General features: G+C 43.7%; 1 protein-coding gene across 2 annotated transcripts in view; it reads left to right on the plus strand.

Moving 5' to 3' along the window:
* Nucleotides 1-1825: 1825 nt before the first annotated feature.
* The window catches only part of RNF149 (ring finger protein 149), a 41228-nt gene continuing 24419 nt past the window's right edge, over nucleotides 1826-18634 (plus strand). For both annotated transcript variants that reach the window (XM_060187434.1, XM_060187433.1), the window contains exons 1-2: nucleotides 1826-2486; nucleotides 18157-18407. In XM_060187434.1, the coding sequence (XP_060043417.1) occupies nucleotides 1841-2486; nucleotides 18157-18407 (897 nt within the window). In that variant the 5' untranslated portion in view covers nucleotides 1826-1840. The remainder of the gene's footprint in view (nucleotides 2487-18156; nucleotides 18408-18634) is intronic.

The raw sequence follows: 18634 nt of genomic DNA on the forward strand, positions 1-18634 counted from the left end.
CTATTTTTCTTTCTCTCTCTCTCCCTATCCACTCCTCCCCTCCCAATGTCCCTGTCCTGTCCAATAAAATGGAAAAAATGGCTGCCAGAAGCAGTGGATTGGTAGTGCCAGCCAGAGCCCCAGCAATAACCCTGGAGGCAAAAAACAAACAAGCAAAACTCTGGTGCTGTAGTCTCTCGTTCTGTCTCTCCATTGGAAAGAAAGGAAGGAAGGAAAGGAGGAAAGGAAGGGGGGGAGGAAGAAAGAAAAAAAAAAGAGAAAAGAATTCTACTTATGTGGCAGGGAAGGTGGCTCAGAGGGTAAAGCGTGTGTTTTACAACCTGAGATCCCAGTGGTGCACTGATATCTCTCATACACGACAAATACAACTTAAAAAATTTATTTATTCTATTTTGTTGCCCTTATTTTTTTATTGTTGTAGTTATTAGTGATGTCATCATTGTTGGATAGGACAGAGAGAAATGGAGAGAGGAGGGGGAAGACAGAAGGAAAGACAGACACCTGCAGACCTGTTTCACCGCTTGTGAAGCGACTCCCCTGCAGGTGAGGAGCCAGGGGCTCTAACCGGCATCCTTACACCAGTCCTTGAGCTTTGCGCCACCTGTGCTTAACCCACTGCGCTACCGCCTGACTCCCGACAAATACAACTTTAAAAGTAAACCTTTCATTTGTGGGAGAGATTAAAAATGCAATTAGATGTGGTATTAAGAGTCGGTTTGATGATTATGAGGCATAGCATATGTGGCTCCAATTTGGGCTCGTTGTCTTTTTAGCACAATTATTGATTCTTGTACAGAAGAGGAAGATGAGCCAGCACAAATTAGTTTTTGAAACATCTTCCTGCAATGGTAAGGCTTTGCAACCACTGGCGTTTTATACAGGTTCTAGGTTATCACCTAGTATTTACTTCTAAACAAGTCCTAGGGGCCGGGTGGTGGTGCACCGCTTCAGCGCACATGTCACAATGCTCAAGCACACCAGTTTGAGCCCCCGTCCCCACCTGCAGGGGGAAAGCTTTATGAGTGGTGAAGCAGTGCTGCAGGTGTCTCTCTGTCTCTACCCCTTCCTATGATCCCCTTCCCTCTCAGTTTCTCTCTACCCAATAATAAATAAAATCATCTAGGGGCCAGGCGGTGCCACACCTGGCTAAGTGCTCATGTTACAGTGCACAAGGACGAAGGTTCAAGCCCCTGGTCCCCGCCTGCAGGGGGAAAGCTTCACGAGTGATGAAGCAATGCTGCAGGTGTCTTTCTGTCTCTCTCCCTATCTTCCCCCTCCCTTCTCAATTTCTCTCTGTCTCTAGCTAGTAAATAAATAAAGAAAATTTTTTAAAAAAAATCTTATTTAAAAAAGACAATCTCTCCCACGGAATAGTTTTTTATTAGTGTTTTTAAAGGTTTTTCGAGAAGCAGGTCCTTAGTCATGCGTCTTACAAAGTAAATTCATGGGCTGGGAGAATAGCATAAAGGTCATGCAAAAAGCCTTTCCTGCCTGAGGCACCAAAAGTCACAGGTTCAACTCCTAGCACCACCATAAGCCAAAACTGAGCAGTGCTTTGGTAAAAAAATAAATAAATAAATAAAAACAAAGTAAATTCCTCATAGACAAACAGTAGAATGACTTCACTCAACCCTGCTCCCTAGCCTGTCGGTCTACTTCTGGAGTAGCTTCCCTTTTCTCTGGCGGTCACTTCCCCAGGTCTCAGGAGTGCTAGGAACGCTATTGCACAAGCTCGAGTACCGGCCGGGGGCCTCCGTGGCGTAAAGCCATTGCATACCCTGCCCGGGATTCTCGGGTCCAACGAGATTTGGCTCAGTAGGGCGTGGTTTCAAGCTGGCAAATGGAACAAGGTGGGGGGGGGGGGCCCCGGCTGTACAAAGGGGCGCGGTCCACCACCGCCCCGCCCCGGGGTCTCCGCCAGGTGCGCGTGCGCCGCGCCCCGCCCTGCGCCGTGGCCCCGCCCTCCGCCTGGCCTTCGTGGGCTGCCGGAAGTCTGGCACTCGCCGGCCTTCGTCATCCGCGTGGCGCCGCGGCCATGGCGAGGTGGGGGCGGCGAGCGGCCGAGCCCGGCGGCGACTTCCACGGAGCCCTGGGGCTGCTGCTGCTGCTGGCCCTGTGCGCCCCCGGGGCTGGGAGCCAGGCGCTCGAGTGGTACTCGGCCGTGGTGACCACTGAGTACGTGGACCCGCGGACCAACAGGACGGTGTGGAGCGTCTCGGAGAGCGGCCGCTTCGGCGACAGCTCGCCCAGAAAGAGCGCGCACGGGCTGGTGGGCGTCCCGCCGGCGAGCGACCCGGAGGGCTGCGCGCCCAACACGCCCTTCGAGCGCCCGACGCGCGGCGCCGCGGCCTGGGTCGCACTGGTGGCGCGCGGGGGCTGCACCTTCAAGGAGAAGGTGCTGGCGGCGGCGCGGAGCAACGCGTCGGCTGTGGTGCTGTACAACGAGGAGCGCTACGGGAACCTCACGGCGCCCATGTCCCACGCGGGTGAGCCGGCGGCGGCGGCGGCGGCGGCGGGCGGGCCGGCGCGACGTCCCGGCCGGCTGGGGTGTCTGCTGCCACTCCTGGGGTGCTTGCTGTCAGGACGAGGACCAGAGGAGTTTTGGTTTTGTTTTTGCCCCGACTCGGATCTCCAAGGGGGAAGGGAGGGGGACATGTCCCCTGCGAGAAGGAGACTGGGGAGAATGAAAAGTGAAAGCCGGGCGGAGGCGCATGGAACGTTTCTTTTTCTTTTTTCTTCTTTGTTGGAGGGGGATGAATGGTTTACAGACAGTAGTAGTTGGTGCATGCGTTAACATTTCCCGATTTTCCACGTAACTATTCAACCCCCTCGGGGTCCTCCTCTGCCGTCAGGTTCCAGGACCCATTCCCCCAACCTCCGCCTCCGCCCCAGAGCCTTTTACTTCGGTGCAATACACCAGGAAAGTTCCTTGATATTTACTTTATATAAAGTGTAAAGGAGAGCAACTCCCGGGAACCTCAGGCTTGCAGGTCCGCCGCTTTACCAGTCGAGCTATCTCCCCCAGCTGCGAGTCTCTTGGTCCTTAGCCGTGAGTTCCCTTCTTGGGAGCGCCTTGCAGGCTCGGGTGGGCTCTTGACCGGCTCTTTGGTTACACTCCGGCATCTTCTCCTTCGTCTAAACTTTGAGCCAGAGGGTCTGGGTTGAATTCCCAGTCGGAAAACCTAGGATAAAGTGCAGGTATGTTTTTCTCACTTGCCAAAGCAGAAGAGCTAATGAGCCGGGCTGAGCCTTGGGTTTAGGTGCCTTTCAGCAGGTGGTCAGTGCAGGATCCTTTCTTCCCCAGAGGAGCAAGTTGCATCTTCAAGCAGTAATGATAGTTTAAAAAATATATATTTATTCCCTTTTGTTGTTTTTTTATTGATGTAGTTATTGTCGTTGTTGTTAGGACAAAGAGAAATGGAGAGAGGAGGGGAAGACAGAGAGAAAGATAGACACCTGCAGACCTGCTTCACTGCCTGTGAAGTGGCTCCCCTGCAGGTGGGGAGCCAGGGGCTCGAACCGGGATCCTTACGCTGGTCCTTGTGCTATGCACCAGCGTAGCCAGCGCTTAACCCGCTGTGCTCACTCCCATAATGATAGTTTTTCTAAGACTTGTTTTGCAAGCTGTCCCCAGAACAGACTTCCATACTGTGGGAACAGTGGTTAATATTTCTTTTTCTTTAAGTTTGTGCTGCTGAAGATCGTTTTTGTTTTTTTTTTTTAATCCCTCTGTCTTTGTTTTGATTTCTACAAGGAAAGCTCAGAATCTCATAAGTGAAAGACAAAACAAGAACGGAAAAGATAGGTTGACAGAGGTTTTCATCAGGTGCTAAGAAATGGGCAGAAAGTAGGGTGTGAGAGGGCAGGATGGACGACAGTAAGATATTTGATGCTGGGAGGGAGTGATCAGACAGTAGAAACCCAGAATAGAAACGATGGAGTTGAAAGAATAAGGCTTTTCTCTGAAAAGCCAAGAGGTTTCATTCCACAACCCAGATACAGCCTAACATCTGTTCCTCAAGTTTAGGGATTGTGTCAAAGGAGAGAGGTTAGTGTCCTGGTTCATTGACTGTGGATGCCTGTGATCACTTCTGGATATACACATCTTAGTGTACACAATTTTTCTTTCAGTGACAAACTCACCAGCCTACACTTTTTCTAAATCTATTTACTGTTTGTTTTGGCATGCTGGGGTCTTCATGCTGCACACTGTCATAGCTACTGATGAACTCTATTTTTTAATTGAAGAAGTGAGAGAGATACCACACATCTGTTGTGTGTGGTGCAGGGGGCTCAAACCCCAGTCCTTGAATATGATAAAGTATGTATTCTATCAAGTGAACTACTACTTTCTTTTTTATTTCTTTTTTCTTCTTTGTCACCAGGGTTATGCCAACAGCTATCTCCTCTAACCCCCCTCCTTTTTTATGAGAAAGAGAAGTAATTGAGAAGGAAGGAGGAATAGAGAGATACCTGCATTACTGCCCCAATGCTCATGAAGGTTGGTTCCTTCCTGCTGGGGATGTGAACCTGGGTCCTTGTGCATGGAGGTAGTACACTTTACTAGGTGCACTACCACCAGGCTCTTCAGCTAGAGTTTCTTATAATGAGGTTAACATTATAAGAAAATAAGTGTTATCTAGGCGGATAACACTTTTTTAACAATAGTCCAATGATCTTTCTTGCATAATGACACACCATGTATCTAGGTCCAGAAAAAACACCCCATTAATGCCTGACTTTAGTGGCTAGATACATCAACTAATGGAGCATCAACCTTACATACCTGAGGTTGCAGATTGGATGCCTGGTACCACATATGCCTTAGTGACACTCTGGCTTCTTTCTGTTTCTCCGAAACTATTCTCTCACTTGTAATAAATAAAATAAATCTTTATTTTTTATTTGATCCTTTTATATTGTTCCCATTAATATTCATTGTTTTTTTTAACCACATGAATAATTGTTTGAGAGAAAAGATGAAAATAACAGTTTTTTTTTTTCTTCTAATGTGTGTGGGGGGCTCACTACTTAATCCTCCTGGTAGCCATTAAATAGGACTTTACCTCTTTTTACAGGCGGGAAAAGTTGCTTAAAGAATTTAAATGACTTGGTCCAAGTTAAGGTGACCTGGCTAGATATTTGTTGTGGGAAAGACTGGCTTGTACATTATAACATTATTTCCAGCATCTGTGACTTCTACCTGATTCCACTAGTATTACCCCAGTTGTGACAGTCAAAAAATATCCCCAGATATTGCCAAATGTTCATGGTGAGAGGGAATGACAAGACAATCCAACATTTTGAACCACTGGTTTAAAGAGAGATTAGTTTGATAGCATTATGGCTAATGGATTAAATGTGACAAGCTGAACTAATCCAAGTAAGAGGGTAGTACCCAGGAAAAAATGACCCTAATGAAACTTGTTTGGGTGCAAGGATATAAATAAATGCATCGGGGGCCAGGTGGTAGTGCAGTGGTTTAAGTGCACATAATGCAAAGAGCAAGGACCCATGCAAGGTTTGAACCCCTGGCTCCCCATCTGTGTTTGTGTGTGTGTGTGGGGGGGGGGGGGTTGGTCGCTTCACTGCTGTGAAGCAGGTCTTAAGGTATCTTTCTCGACCCCTCTCTATCTTGTTCATCTCTCTCAATTTCTCTCTGTCCTATTCAATAACTACAACAAAAAAGTAAATGCATTATTGCTTTTTGAGGACTGAGCAGAATTAAAACTGGAATGAAGAAATCAAGAGAAGGTATAATGGTATATAATATATACATCAGGCTCAACCTGACGCTGTTGACTGGCTACGAAAGAAGGGCAAACGCTAGAAGAAGAAGAAGAAGAAGAAGCCATAAATGCCTGAGGCACCAAAGGTTCCAGGCTTAATCCGTAGCACCATGGCAAGCCAGAACTGAGTAGTAAACCGGTGCTGAGTAGTGCTCTGTTAAAAAAAAGGGGTGTGTGGGGGGAAGTCAGGAGAGGAAGCAGCATCAGAATTTGCTTTGTTCCACAGAACCAAGGTTCTGTGACTCAGACTTGGCTTTCTTGTGTTTGAGGGCCAGCACACTGGTCCAGTGATGGCTTGTGCTACACTGCCTTACTGGTATAGAACGCTGGTGTTCCACAGCCTAGGTTGCTGTGTGGCTGCTTATAAAATTGAATGATGATGGTCTTTCCCAAATTCTCAGGGAATATTTCTCCAGGGTTCCTATATAAACTTGTTACTTGACTCTGGAAGAATCAAGTACAAGGTATTTTTTACTTTAAATCATTATTTTATTGTGTTGCTGTTTGTGTGTGTTTGCTTGTTTGTTTTGTTTTGCCACTAGGGTAAAATGCAGAAACAGGTACTCGGTGTCCGCATCACTTCACTACCTCTAGTGGCCATATATTTTAAAATAGAGAGAGACCACAGCACTGCCCCACTGTTCATGAAACCCTTTTCTGCAGATGCTCCCATCTGGTGTTCTAGCACTTGAACCCAGTCCTCACACATGGTAACGTGCAGTCCACCTGTAGGCCTTTTAGTAGTTTTTTAATTTATGACTTTAGTATTCCTTGAGAACAACTTTAATAAAGCTCATTTAAATCTGTACATAATGAATAGTCATATAGAGCCAAGTGTTTCGCTTGCCCAGGGTTAGAAAAGCATAGACACAGGGGCCGGGTGGTAGCTCTCCTGATTGAATGCACATGTTACAGTGCACAAGGACCCGGGTTCAAGTCCTAGTCCCCAAGTGCAAAATGGATGGACAAAGTGTCTCTGGGTATGTGTCCTATGACTGGTTGTGGGTGGGCTCTGAATGACAGACTAGCACTGCAGAAGGTTGAAGGCCTGAGATAAAGTAATGCACAAGAGGAAAAGTGCAAAGTCATGTAAGATCATACATCGTATATAAAATAGGATGTGGGGTGACAGCATAACGGCTATGCAAAAAATAGCTTTTTTCCCCCCTGTTTTGATAGGGTAGAGAGAAACTGATGAGGGGAAGGTGGAGAGGAGAGAGGTACCAGAAGCATTGTTTCATGACTTGTGAAGCTTCTCCCCTGCATGTAGGGATGGAGCCATGAACTCAGGTCATTGAGCATGGTAACATGGGCTTCACCAGTTGCCGGGCCCCACAGAAAAAATTTTGTGCCTTTGGCACTAAACGCCCCAGGCTCAACCCCCAGCACCACCTTAACCTAGAGCTGAGGCAGTGCAGTGCTCTTGGGGGGAGGGATATTGGGCTGGTGAAATAGCTCACTGGAGTAGTATGTTGCTTTGCCATGTGATCATCCCAGGTTCAAGCTCATCCCCCACTGCATTGAAGGAAACTTCAGTGCTGTGGTCTCTTTCATCTCTCTCTCTCTCTCTGTCCTGTCTATATGTAAAACTAAGTGAACAAACAAATTAGAAAACTGTTTTTGAATAAGTCAAATTACATGAAACATAATTTTTAATTAAAAAAAATTTTTTTTTAATTTATTCCCTTTTGTTGCCCTTGTTGTTTTATTGTTGTGCTTATTGTTGTTGTTATCGATGTTGTTGGATAGGACAGAGAAATGGAGGCGTGGAAGACGGGGAGAGAAAGACAGCTGCTTCACTGCTTGTGAAGCGACTCCCCTGCAAGTGGGGAGCCGGGATCATTATGCTGGTCCTTGGCGCTTTGCGCCACCTGTGCTTAACCCGCTGCGCTACTGCCCGACTCCCAGTTTTTAATTCTTCAGCAGAGAATTCCATTTGTCTTGATGTCCTCATAACTCACTCTCTCAGGCCATACAAACACTGCATTTCTGAGACATTATATTCATATCTACTTGACTCTTTCCTCTACAAATAAGTCTTTAACACTCTCCTTGTAGGTCATTTCAACTTTAATGATTACCCAGTTTTTCAGATTAATTTATTTGTATAGAAACTTTTCTATTAACCCTCACTGTGTTGCTAAAGCTACAAAAACTAGTAAATAAGAACGGTTAATACTGATACGCTATATGGAGAGGCCTAGTAAGAAATTATGCGGGGGGAGGGGCGGTTGCGCACCGGGTTAAGCACACATACTATGAAGCATAAGGACTGGCGCAAGGATCCCTGTTCCAGCCCTGGCTCCCCACCTGTAGGGAGTCCACTTCACAAGTGGTGAAGCAGGTCTGCCTGCAAGTGTCTCTCATCCCTTCCCCTCTCAGTCTGTCTGTCTTATTGAAATAATTGAAAAAATGGCCATAGGGACAATGAATTTGTAGTGGCACTGAGCACCATTGATAACTCTGGAGGCAAAAAAAAAAAAAAAAAGAAAGGAAAAACAAACAAACAAAAACCATAGTAGGTGTATCTAAAAGGTGTTGAAGCTGTGTATACAGCAAGGGCTGGGTAGTGCTGAAAACCTTGGGCTGAAGTCTCCAGGTGGGGTAGGGACCTAGGATTAGGGAGAGAGAATGAAAACTATGTTACTTTAAAAGAAATCAGAAAGTTCGTGAGATTGTCTTGCTGAAACTTTAAAATGTGTTTCCTGTTGCCTGAATAAATTTTTCTAGAACAGAAATCTAATCCACCATGTTAAATATTTCAGTAGTTCTTATCTCCTTCAATAAAGAGACTGTTGAAATCTACTTTCAGTAGTTCTCTTAGGAGTAATGGAAACTAAACTCAAATATAACCCTTCAGAATTTTCAAGCAGTTGATCAAGACAAATTGTGTGTGTGTGTGTGTGTGTGTGTGTGTGTGTGTGTGAGTGTGACAGTACTAGGAGAAACAGACATTTTGAAGTAAAGCAGAAAAATAGGCAAATTATGTTTGACTCAGATATTTTATGTTATGGTTATTTGATTTGTTAAAAATACTCTATTTATGGAGGCCAGGTGGTAGCACAGCAGGTTAAGCTCACATGGCATCAAGTGCAAGGACCTGAGAAAGGATCCCAGTTCAAGCTCTCAGCTCCCCACATGCAGGGGGCTGCCTCACAAGCGGTGAAGCAGGTCTGCAGGTATATCTGTCTTCCCTTCCTCTCTTGATTTTTCTCTGTCCCATCAAACAAAAACAACAGCAATAACAACAAAGGCAACAAAATAGGAAAAATGGCCTCCAGGAGCAGTGGATTCATAGTGCAGGCACCAAGCCCCAGTGATAACCCTAGAGGCAAAACAAAAACAAAAAACCTATATTTATTATTATTTGACAAGTATGTTTATGATCATGTACTATATATGTGTGTATATTACATATATATGTATATATGTAATATATATATGAAGGTCTTGTGGAATGTGTAAAACAAAACACCCTTCAAGTAATTTGTGTGTCTGTGGGGGTTTCATCATCACAGGCCAACATTTCCAGAGAGAGGGAAAGAAAAAGACACCACAGCATTGAAGCTTTTCCCAATGTGGTGGTGGCTGGGCTTTGAACCTGGGTTGCACACATAGCAGAGCAATCATCATCCAAAAGAGCTGTCTCACTGACTCTGAGGAATTTTCTTATCTAATGTTGAGATGTAAATTTTGGGGGCGAGGGTGGAGAATTACAAGACCTTTTTTAGTAGGCCCACGGCAAAAAGTAATTCTAAGGGCTCTCTCCTCCCTCATCTCAAGTCTTTTGAATCTCTGTGCCTTCTATTAAGAAAAAAAAAAATCAGCTATTTAGTTTGGAAATTAGCTGCCATTTGCACTCTCACCACCAACGCTCTAGGATTGGCTTGGAAAAGGGGTGCCATTGCCTGGCTGTAGTTGGGATTGCATATGAAGTGACCCTGAGCTATAGCATTTTTACCCATCTGCCCTGCCTCTAGTTTATTATTAAAAAAAAAAAAAAAAAAAAAGACCTAGAAAAGCAAGTCACTAGAATGAGTGTTTGTTCAGAATTTCATTAATTCACAATGACTCTCAGAAGCACCCTTGCTATAATTATAGTGTAGCAAATAATTTAGTCTTTACTCTAGGCACAGTATTTTTAAGACTTGTATTTAGCTTTGTGAACTAAGATCATTTTGATAGAAGGTAGAGACAGGAGATGCTGCAGTACAGTACCACTGCTTGTGAGGCTTTCCTCCTGTGGGTGCTACCATATAATGTCTTGGGCTTGAACCCTGCTGCTTGCACATGATGATGTGTATGCTTTACTGGGTGAACTGTGTGCTGGCTGGCCCCAGGAAAGATGCTAATTTTACACTATGTATCAGCTTCTATGTGAGTCATTGGGGATAATGAGATAAATAAGATACTTTGATGTATATTTTACTTACTAACCAAACTGGAATGAATAGTCACCACCCCAAAAGTTTTTTTGTTTTTTTTTTTCCCTTTCACTAGGGCACTAGGGTTATTGCAGGGGCTAGATGCCAGTAACTTTTTTCCCCTTTATCGGATAGGACAGAAATTGAGAGAGGAAGGGGAGATAGACACCTGCAGGCTTGCTTCACTGCTTGTGAAGCCCCCCACGCCACCCCACAACCGCGCTACAGGTAGGGAGCGGAGCCTCAAACCCAGACCCTTGCATATTGTAATCTGTGTGTGTCAATGCCCAGGCCCTCTACGGGCTATGAAATCTTTTCTTTGCTTGTTAAATTTCTCCCACTTCCCAAGATATAACTTGTGTAGCAATTTTATGGAGAGTCCCCTTCCATTCCCAGACAGAATTATCACTTCATTTCTGTAGCTCTTTGTTATTGCACTTCCTTACTAGATAAGTGACAGACCAAAATAGAAAACTTCTCATCCCTATTTTACAGCTGGAAAAATACATAACAGAAAACCCAGGTAGTAGAGACAGTCAGACAGTGACTGGCTCGAACTCAGGTCTCTGACACCTGTCAGCCTATAACACAAGAGCTGGTCTTACACCTTAAAACTGATTTCTTTCTTTTCTTTTTATTTCTTTCCTTTCCTTTCCTTTCTTTTTTTTGCCACCAGGGTAGTTGCTGGGGCATGGTGCCTGCACAACAAAGCCACTGCTTCTGGTGACCTTTTTTTATTTTTTGATAGAACAGAGAAATTAAGAGGGGGTGGAGAAGGAGAGACAACTGCTGTACTTGCCTTCACCGTTTGTGAAAATTCCACCATGTAGGTAGGGAGAGGGGGCTAGAACCCAGGTCGTTGCACATGGTAATGGGTGTGCTTAGCTAGGTGTGACTTAGTTAGGTCGGGCCCTAACACTGACTTTGTCTAGTAGGCATATAACATTGTGTAGCTCTTAAGACTATTGAGACCTCATGTGCTTTAAGTGAGATGTTGAAGTAGAAATTTGTTTCAGAGTTGTTTTTCCTCCTTATCACCAAAAAGTTGAAAAAGGCATATCAGTACCATATGGCGTCAAGAAGGTTTTTGTTTTGTTTTTTGGTAAAAGTTTTTAATGGAGATAGGTGAATGGGGCTTGTACTTTTTTTTTTCTCTGAATATTTTCCACAAAGGGTTTATTAAGGAAATTAAAAAAAAAATGCTTTTGGCTTTTAAACTACCATATAATTAGAGGTGGTATGACTATTGTGATTATTTTTCATAGCTAATAGGTGTTTATTTTCTGAAGGCAGGAAATACCTTACTCCTTACTGTGTATCCCCAGTGATAACATGGTAGATTGTATCAGTGTCAGGACAACTAATGCTTATTAAGTGACATTTATAGGCCAGGGTCACAATATCACCTTCCAGACAGGAGTCACCTTAGAAGGGCACTCTTCTGGTGTTTCAGTAACTGAGTCCCTGTGACTGAGAGCTACAGTAGATTTGCTGCAGGTTAAATTTCTCTCTGCAGTAAAATCATGTGTGGTTTCATTGACCCAAGAATATTCTTTATATATTTCTATGCAGTGCTGAGGCTTGCACACACAATTTCACGGCTCCTGGACCAACATCCTCCTCCCTCCCAATGTATTACAGATGGGGGTGAGAGAACACCACCTTGTGCCTTAAACTTAAGACTCTTGTGCATGGCAAAGCACATACCCTACCCAGTTAAGTTTCTCTCTTGACCTCATGCTTTTAAAGTTACTTTCTAAAGATTTATTTATGAGGGCCCAGTGGTGGTGCAACTGGTTAAGCACACATGTTACAATGTGCAAGGACCAGGTGGTTTGAGCCCCCAGCCCCCACCTGCCGGGGGACAGGTTCGCAAGTGGTAAAGCAGTGTTTCAGGTATTTCTCTCCCCCTCATTCTCTAGCCACCTTCTTCCTTTTCAATTTCTGGCTGTCTACTCAATATATAAAGATAATATCAATATTTTTTTTAAAAGATATTTACTTATGAGGGGGCCTAATGGTGTGGTGGTATAGAGCATTGGACTCTCAAGTATGAGCTCCCAAATTCAGGCCCCAGCATTGTATGTGCCAGAATGGTGCTCTGGCTTTATCTCTCATTAATGAAAATTTTAAAATAATTTTTAAAATGTATTAGAGAAAAGAGAAAAACTAGAGCATCATTAGCACATGCAGTGCTGGGGGTCAGACTCAGAACTTCATGCTTCAGAGTCCAACTCTTTATCCTGTGTCACCTCCTGGGCTGCTTTTTTTTTTTTTGAATAAGTAATATGTGCACATGATTAGGGTTTGAGTTTGTCCAGCTTTTCTCCAGAGCCATTCAGTGTCCCCAGTCCCTAGTATTCTTCCTGAGGTCATCTGTATTTTGGGGCCGTGTCGATTGTTTTTTGTTTTATAACATACATAGTTGTCATGCTTTTTTTTTTTTTCATGCTTTTTTTTTTAATCCTCTTCTATCTTGAATACTGTCATTACTAACAAGCTGCTACCTCATTGTGTAATTTTAAATTTAAATCTCCCAAAGTCACTGGCTGACATTTGATTTTGATAACAAAAACTTAGGGAAAAACATTGGTGATAAGTATCTTAGTTATCAAATTTTGGGGCCAGAACTCGCATGCTTGAGGTCCCAGATGCCAGAGATTCAGTCCCCAGCACCACCATAAACCAGAGCTGAGAGGGGTTAGGTCTATCTCTCCTGTCTCATTCTCTTTCATGACTAAATATTTTAAAGATAGCTCATTGTGTAAGTATGTCTGTACAGTTAGGGTCTCAGAATTACTGGGTCAGAGGCTTGATTTATTTTATTTTATTTTATTTTATTTTTTTCCTCCAGGGTTATCACTGGGACTCAGAGCCTGCACTAGGAACCTATTGCTCCTGCAGGCCATTTTTTCCATTTTGTTGTTGATGTTGTTATTGTTACTGTTGGACAAGAGAAATTGTTAGAGAAATTGTTAGAGAAATTGAGAGAGGACAAGAAGACAGAGGGGGAGAGAGACACCAGCAGACCTGCCTCACCCCTGCGAGCCCCCTGCAGGTGGGGAGCCAAGGGCTGGAACTGGGATCCGTATGCCCATCCTTGCGCTTCGCCATGTGCACTTAACGCTGCGCACCCGCCCCACTCCTGAAGCATTTCATTTTGATTGTCACTAGAGTTATTGCTGGGGCTCCATGTTTACAGAGAGAAATTGAGAGGGGATGGAGAGGACAAGAGACACCTGTAGTACTACTTCACTCTCGAAGCTTGCTCCCTTGTAGCTAAAGACCAGGGGCATGAACCCAGGTCCTTGAGTATGGTAACATGGTGTACCATCACCAGGCTCCAACCTGTGTAAGACTGAAGATTTGTACTCATTCTTGCCAACAGCATATTATGTCATCAGACTTTTTGATCTTTGTCATTTATTGGTGAAATATTTTCATTTTCACCATGACTCTTATGTTATAATCTATTTGTTAGAGAATGGCCCCTAAGCTATACAGGGTTTCTTTTGGGAGTGATGAAATATCATGGAATTAGGTAGTGCTGATAGTTGTATGATTTTTGTGAATATAATGAAAACCACTAAATTTGTGTTTTATTTTTAATTTTTATTTATAAAATGGAAATATTGACAAGACCAGAGGATAAGAGGGGTGCAATTCCACACAGTTGCCACCACCAGAGTTCCATATCCCATTCCCTCCTTTGATCCTTCTGGGAGCATAGACCCAGGATCATTAATGGGGTGCAGAAGGTAGAAGGTCTGGTTTCTATAATTGCTTCCCCGCTGAACATGGGCATTGGCAGGTTGATCCATACTCCCAGCCTGTGTCCTTCTTTCCCTAGTGGGGCAGGGGTCTGGGGAGGCAGGGCTCCAGGACATATTGGTGGGGTTGTCCGCCCAGGGAATTCAGGTTGGCATCATGGTAGTGTCTGGAACCTCATGGCTGAATTGTGTATTATTTAAAAATATATATCTATTTCTTTATTTTCCCTTTTGTTGCCCTTGTTGTTTTATTGTTGTAGTTATTATTGCTGTTGTTATTGATGTTGTCATTGTTGGATTGGACAGAGAGAAATGGAGAGAGGAGGGGAAGACAGGGAGGGGGAGAGAAAGATAGACACCTGCAGACCTGCTTCACCGCCTGTGAAGCGACTCCCTTGCAGGTGGGGAGCAGGGGGCTTGAACTGGAATTCTTATGCAGGTCCTTGCACTTGGCACCATGTGCGCGCTTAACCCACTGTGCTACCACCCAACCCCCTGAATTATGTATTTTTTTTTTTTATTTTTATTATTTATTTATTTATTCCCTTTTGTTGCCCTTGTTGTTTTATTGTTGTAGTTATTATTGATGTTGTTGTTGTTGGATAGGACAGAGAGAAATGGAGAGAGGAGGGGAAGACAGAGGGGGAGAGAAAGACAAGACACCTGCAGACCTGCTTCACCACCTGTGAAGGGACCTGCCTGCAGGTGGGGAGCCGGGGGCTCGAACCGGGATCCTGACGCCGGTCCTCGAGCTTAGTGCCACCTGCGCTTAACCCGCTGCGCTACAGCCCGACTCCCCCTGATTTTTAAAGGCCCTCTCTCTCATTCTCTCTCCATATATATATATGTTTTTTTTTTTTTTTTTACCTCCAGGTTTATTGCTGGAGCACAGGGCCTGCAGCATGAATTCACTGCTCCTGGAGGCCATTCCCCCCCCCCCCTTATTGTTGTAGCCTTGTGGTTATCATTGCTGTTGTTGATGCCGTTCTGTTGTTGGATAGGACAGAGAGAAATGGAGAGAGGAGGGGAAGACAGAGAGGAGAAGAGAATGATAGACATCCGAAGACCCGCTTCATTGCTTGTGAAGCGACTTCCCTGCAGGTGGGGAGCAGGTGGGAAAAATAATTAGCAATGATCAGGAAACGTTCTTATGTAGTAAAAGCTAAACCTTTATTTTTAAAAGTAATTTAAACAGTGTGCATATACGAATACAATCAGAATCAGAGGACAATTAAAAATCCAGAAAAGAGAGTGTGGTGGTAGTGCAGCGGGTTAAACGCACGTGGTGCAAAGCACAAGGACCGGCTTAAGAATTTGGGTTCCATGGGAGTCAGGCGGTAGTGCTGGGGGTTAAGCGCAAGTGGCGCGAAGGGCAAGGACCAGCATAAGAATCCCGGTTCCAGCCCCCAGATCCCCACCTGCAGGGGCATCACTTCACAGGAGGTGAAACAGGCCTGTAGGTGTCTATCTTTCTCTCCCCCTCCTCTCTCCAGTTCTCTCAATAATAACTACAACAATAAAACAAGGGCAACAAAAGGGAATAAATATTTAAAACAAAACAAACAAACAAAAAAAGAATTCCGGTTCCAGCCCCTGGCTCCCCACCTGCAGGAGAGTCGCTTCACAGGCGGTGAAGCAGGTCTGCAGGAGTCTTTCTCTCCCCCTGTCTTCCCCCCTTCTCTCCATTTCTCTCTGTCCTGTCCAACAATGACGACATCAGTAACAACCACAATAACAGCTACAACAACAAAACAAGGGCATCAAAGGGGAATAAATAAATATTAATTTAAAAATCCAGAAAAAAGGGTGGGGCTAGATAGTATAATGTTATGCAAAGAGACTCTAATGCCTGAGGTTCCGAAGTCCCAGGTTCAATCCCCAAACCACCATAAGCCAGAGCTGATGAGCAGTGCTCTGGTGTTAAATAAGAAGGAAAAAAAAATCCAGAAGAAAAAGATCCAAATACATTAAAGAACTTTACAGTAATAAAACTGAATTGGGAGCCGGGCGGTGGTGCAGCCAGTTAAGCGGCATATGGCACATGGTGTGAAGCACAAGGACGGGAGTCAAGGACCTCAGTTCGAGTCCCGGCTCCCCACCTACACGGGGTTCGCTTCACAAGCAATGAAGCAGGTCTGCAGGTGTCTATCTTTCTCTCCCCCTCTCTGTCTTCCCCTCCTCTCTCCATTTCTCTCTGTCCTATCCAACAACGACAGCAATAACAACAATGATAAACAGAGGCAACAAAAGGGAAAATAAAAATTAAAAAATAAATGATTAAATGGATTTTAAAAATGATGTGGGGTAGCTGAGGAAAACAAAAGTTGTATTCCTTCTTCACAATATATACCTAAATAAATTCCAATTAAACCAAGGATTGAAATATATAAAAGACAAAACACAAAGTAGTCAGAAAACCATGGAAACTTAACCATATACAACACTGGAGAAAAACTGTCCCAGTTATGGAAAAAAAAAAACCTATCTGACTTACAGAAAAAAAACCTGGTCAATCATATAAAAGTGAAAATGATCTACATAGTTAAATTCAAAAATACATGGAGTTTAACAAAAATTAATTTCCTAAGAAAATCTACAAGAGTGGTCCGGGAGGTGGTGCAGTATATGGGGCATTGGACTTCTAAGTATCAGGTCCAGAGTTCAATTCCTGGTAGCACATGTACCAGAGTGATGTCTGGTTCTTTCTCTCTCTCCTCCTATCTTTCTCATAAATAAATGAAATTTTTTTTAAAAAGAAAAGAAAATGTACAAGATAACAGCAACTTTAGTGAAATATAATTCATATGCCTTAAAATATAGCCTTTAGGGGGTCTGGCAGTAGCGTAGCGGGTTGGGCGCACATAGTGCAAAGTGCAGAGACCCGGTGTGGTTTAGCTTTTACTACATAAGAACGTTTCCTGATCATTGCTAATTATTTTTCCTTTAATTGAATTTAAGCAGTGTTTTTTATAACTATTTTATGATTGTTGTATTAATGTGTAGACACGTTTCTATAAACTATTTTGCCCTGTTCTATTCCCCTGTGTTTTTTAAAAATCTTATGGTTACTCCTGTCTTTTTTTAATCTACTGTTTTATTTTGGGGGTTTTTAAAAAATATATTTATTTATTATTGGATGGAAACAGAGAAATTGAGAGGAGAGAGGGTGATAGAGAGGGGTAGAGACAGAGAGACACCTGCAGCCCTGCTTCAGCATTCATGAAGCCTTCCCCCTGCACAGAGTCCAGGGATTTGAACCTGCGTCCTTATACACTAATGTGTGTGCTTAGCTAGGTGTGACACCACCTGGCTCCTCCTGTCTTTAGAGCAACATTATTTATTTATTTAAAGATACAAGACAGAGAACCATTGTAACAGACATTAACATCTATCTTTCTTCAATCAGATGGGGGCTGGGCTTGAAGCTGGGTTGCTCAAATGATGAAGCAACTCACTGTCCAAGTGAGCTTCTTTACCAGTCCTACCTAGGGCAATATTAAATAATAGTGACCATGTTAGAAATTCCCAGATTCCCTCTCTGAGTTTAATAGGCATGGTTTAGGCACTGTGTATTAATATCATATGTAAAGCAATTCTACATGATTATTTTGGTTTTTATTACCATTGCTATTACTATAGTAGGATAAGTTTACAGAACAATTTAAATATCAGTATTATTTGTGGGTCTGGTGCTAGAATTCACTTCTGAAATTCAGTGGGACTCTTTTTTTAAATATATTTATTTCTTATTAATAGAGACAGAGAAATTGAGAAGGGAAGGGGACATAGAGGGAGAGAGACAGAGAGACACTTGCAGTCCTGCTTCACCACTTGTGAAGCTTTCCTCCTGAGGTAGGGACCGGGGGCTTGAGCCTAGGTCCTTGTGCACTGTAATGTCTGTGCTTAGCCAGGTGCGCCACTGCCTGGTCCCTTCAGTGGGACTCTGTGTGTGCAATAGTTCTTAGTGATGTTTTTTACTGAGACTGAGGCTCCTAGGTCCCAAGGTCCGTCCCTAGCACCACTATAAGAGTAATGCTCTGTTAAGAAAAGGGGGGGGGGGGGAATATCCAGTATGATCCATTGTATTAAAGTCCTTAGATGTTTATGCATGGACAAGCCTTAGTACTTAGACTTTTACTCATATTTTCCTGTTTTATTTATTCTTTCCTACAGGAACAGGGGATATAGTGGTCATTATGATTAGCTACCCAAAAGGAAGAGAAATTTTGGAACTGGTACAAAAAGGAACTGCAGTCAAAATGACAATAGATGTTGGCACCCGCCACATGAAAGAACTCATCAGTGGTCAGTCTGTGGTATTTGTGGCCATCGCCTTCATCACCATGATGATTATCTCATTAGCCTGGCTAATATTTTACTATATTCAGCGTTTTCTGTATACTGGCTCACAGTTTGGAAGTCAGGTAATTATGGATATCTCTTTTTATCTTTACTCTTTTAAAGATAGTTTGCAAGATAGCTAAGCTGGAAGGGTGTTTGCATTGCCATGCGTGAGTTAGGTTTAAGTGTCATCCGTCACCCCACTGTGTTCCATGTGGGAACACTGTGGCACTGAAGGAAGCTTCATATTCTGGTATTTCTCTTCCTGTCTTTTTCAACCTGGGGGAAAAAAAACACAAAAAACCCAGAG

The sequence above is a fragment of the Erinaceus europaeus genome, chromosome 3, assembly GCF_950295315.1.
Source record: "Erinaceus europaeus chromosome 3, mEriEur2.1, whole genome shotgun sequence".
Taxonomy (NCBI): Eukaryota; Metazoa; Chordata; class Mammalia; order Eulipotyphla; family Erinaceidae; genus Erinaceus; species Erinaceus europaeus.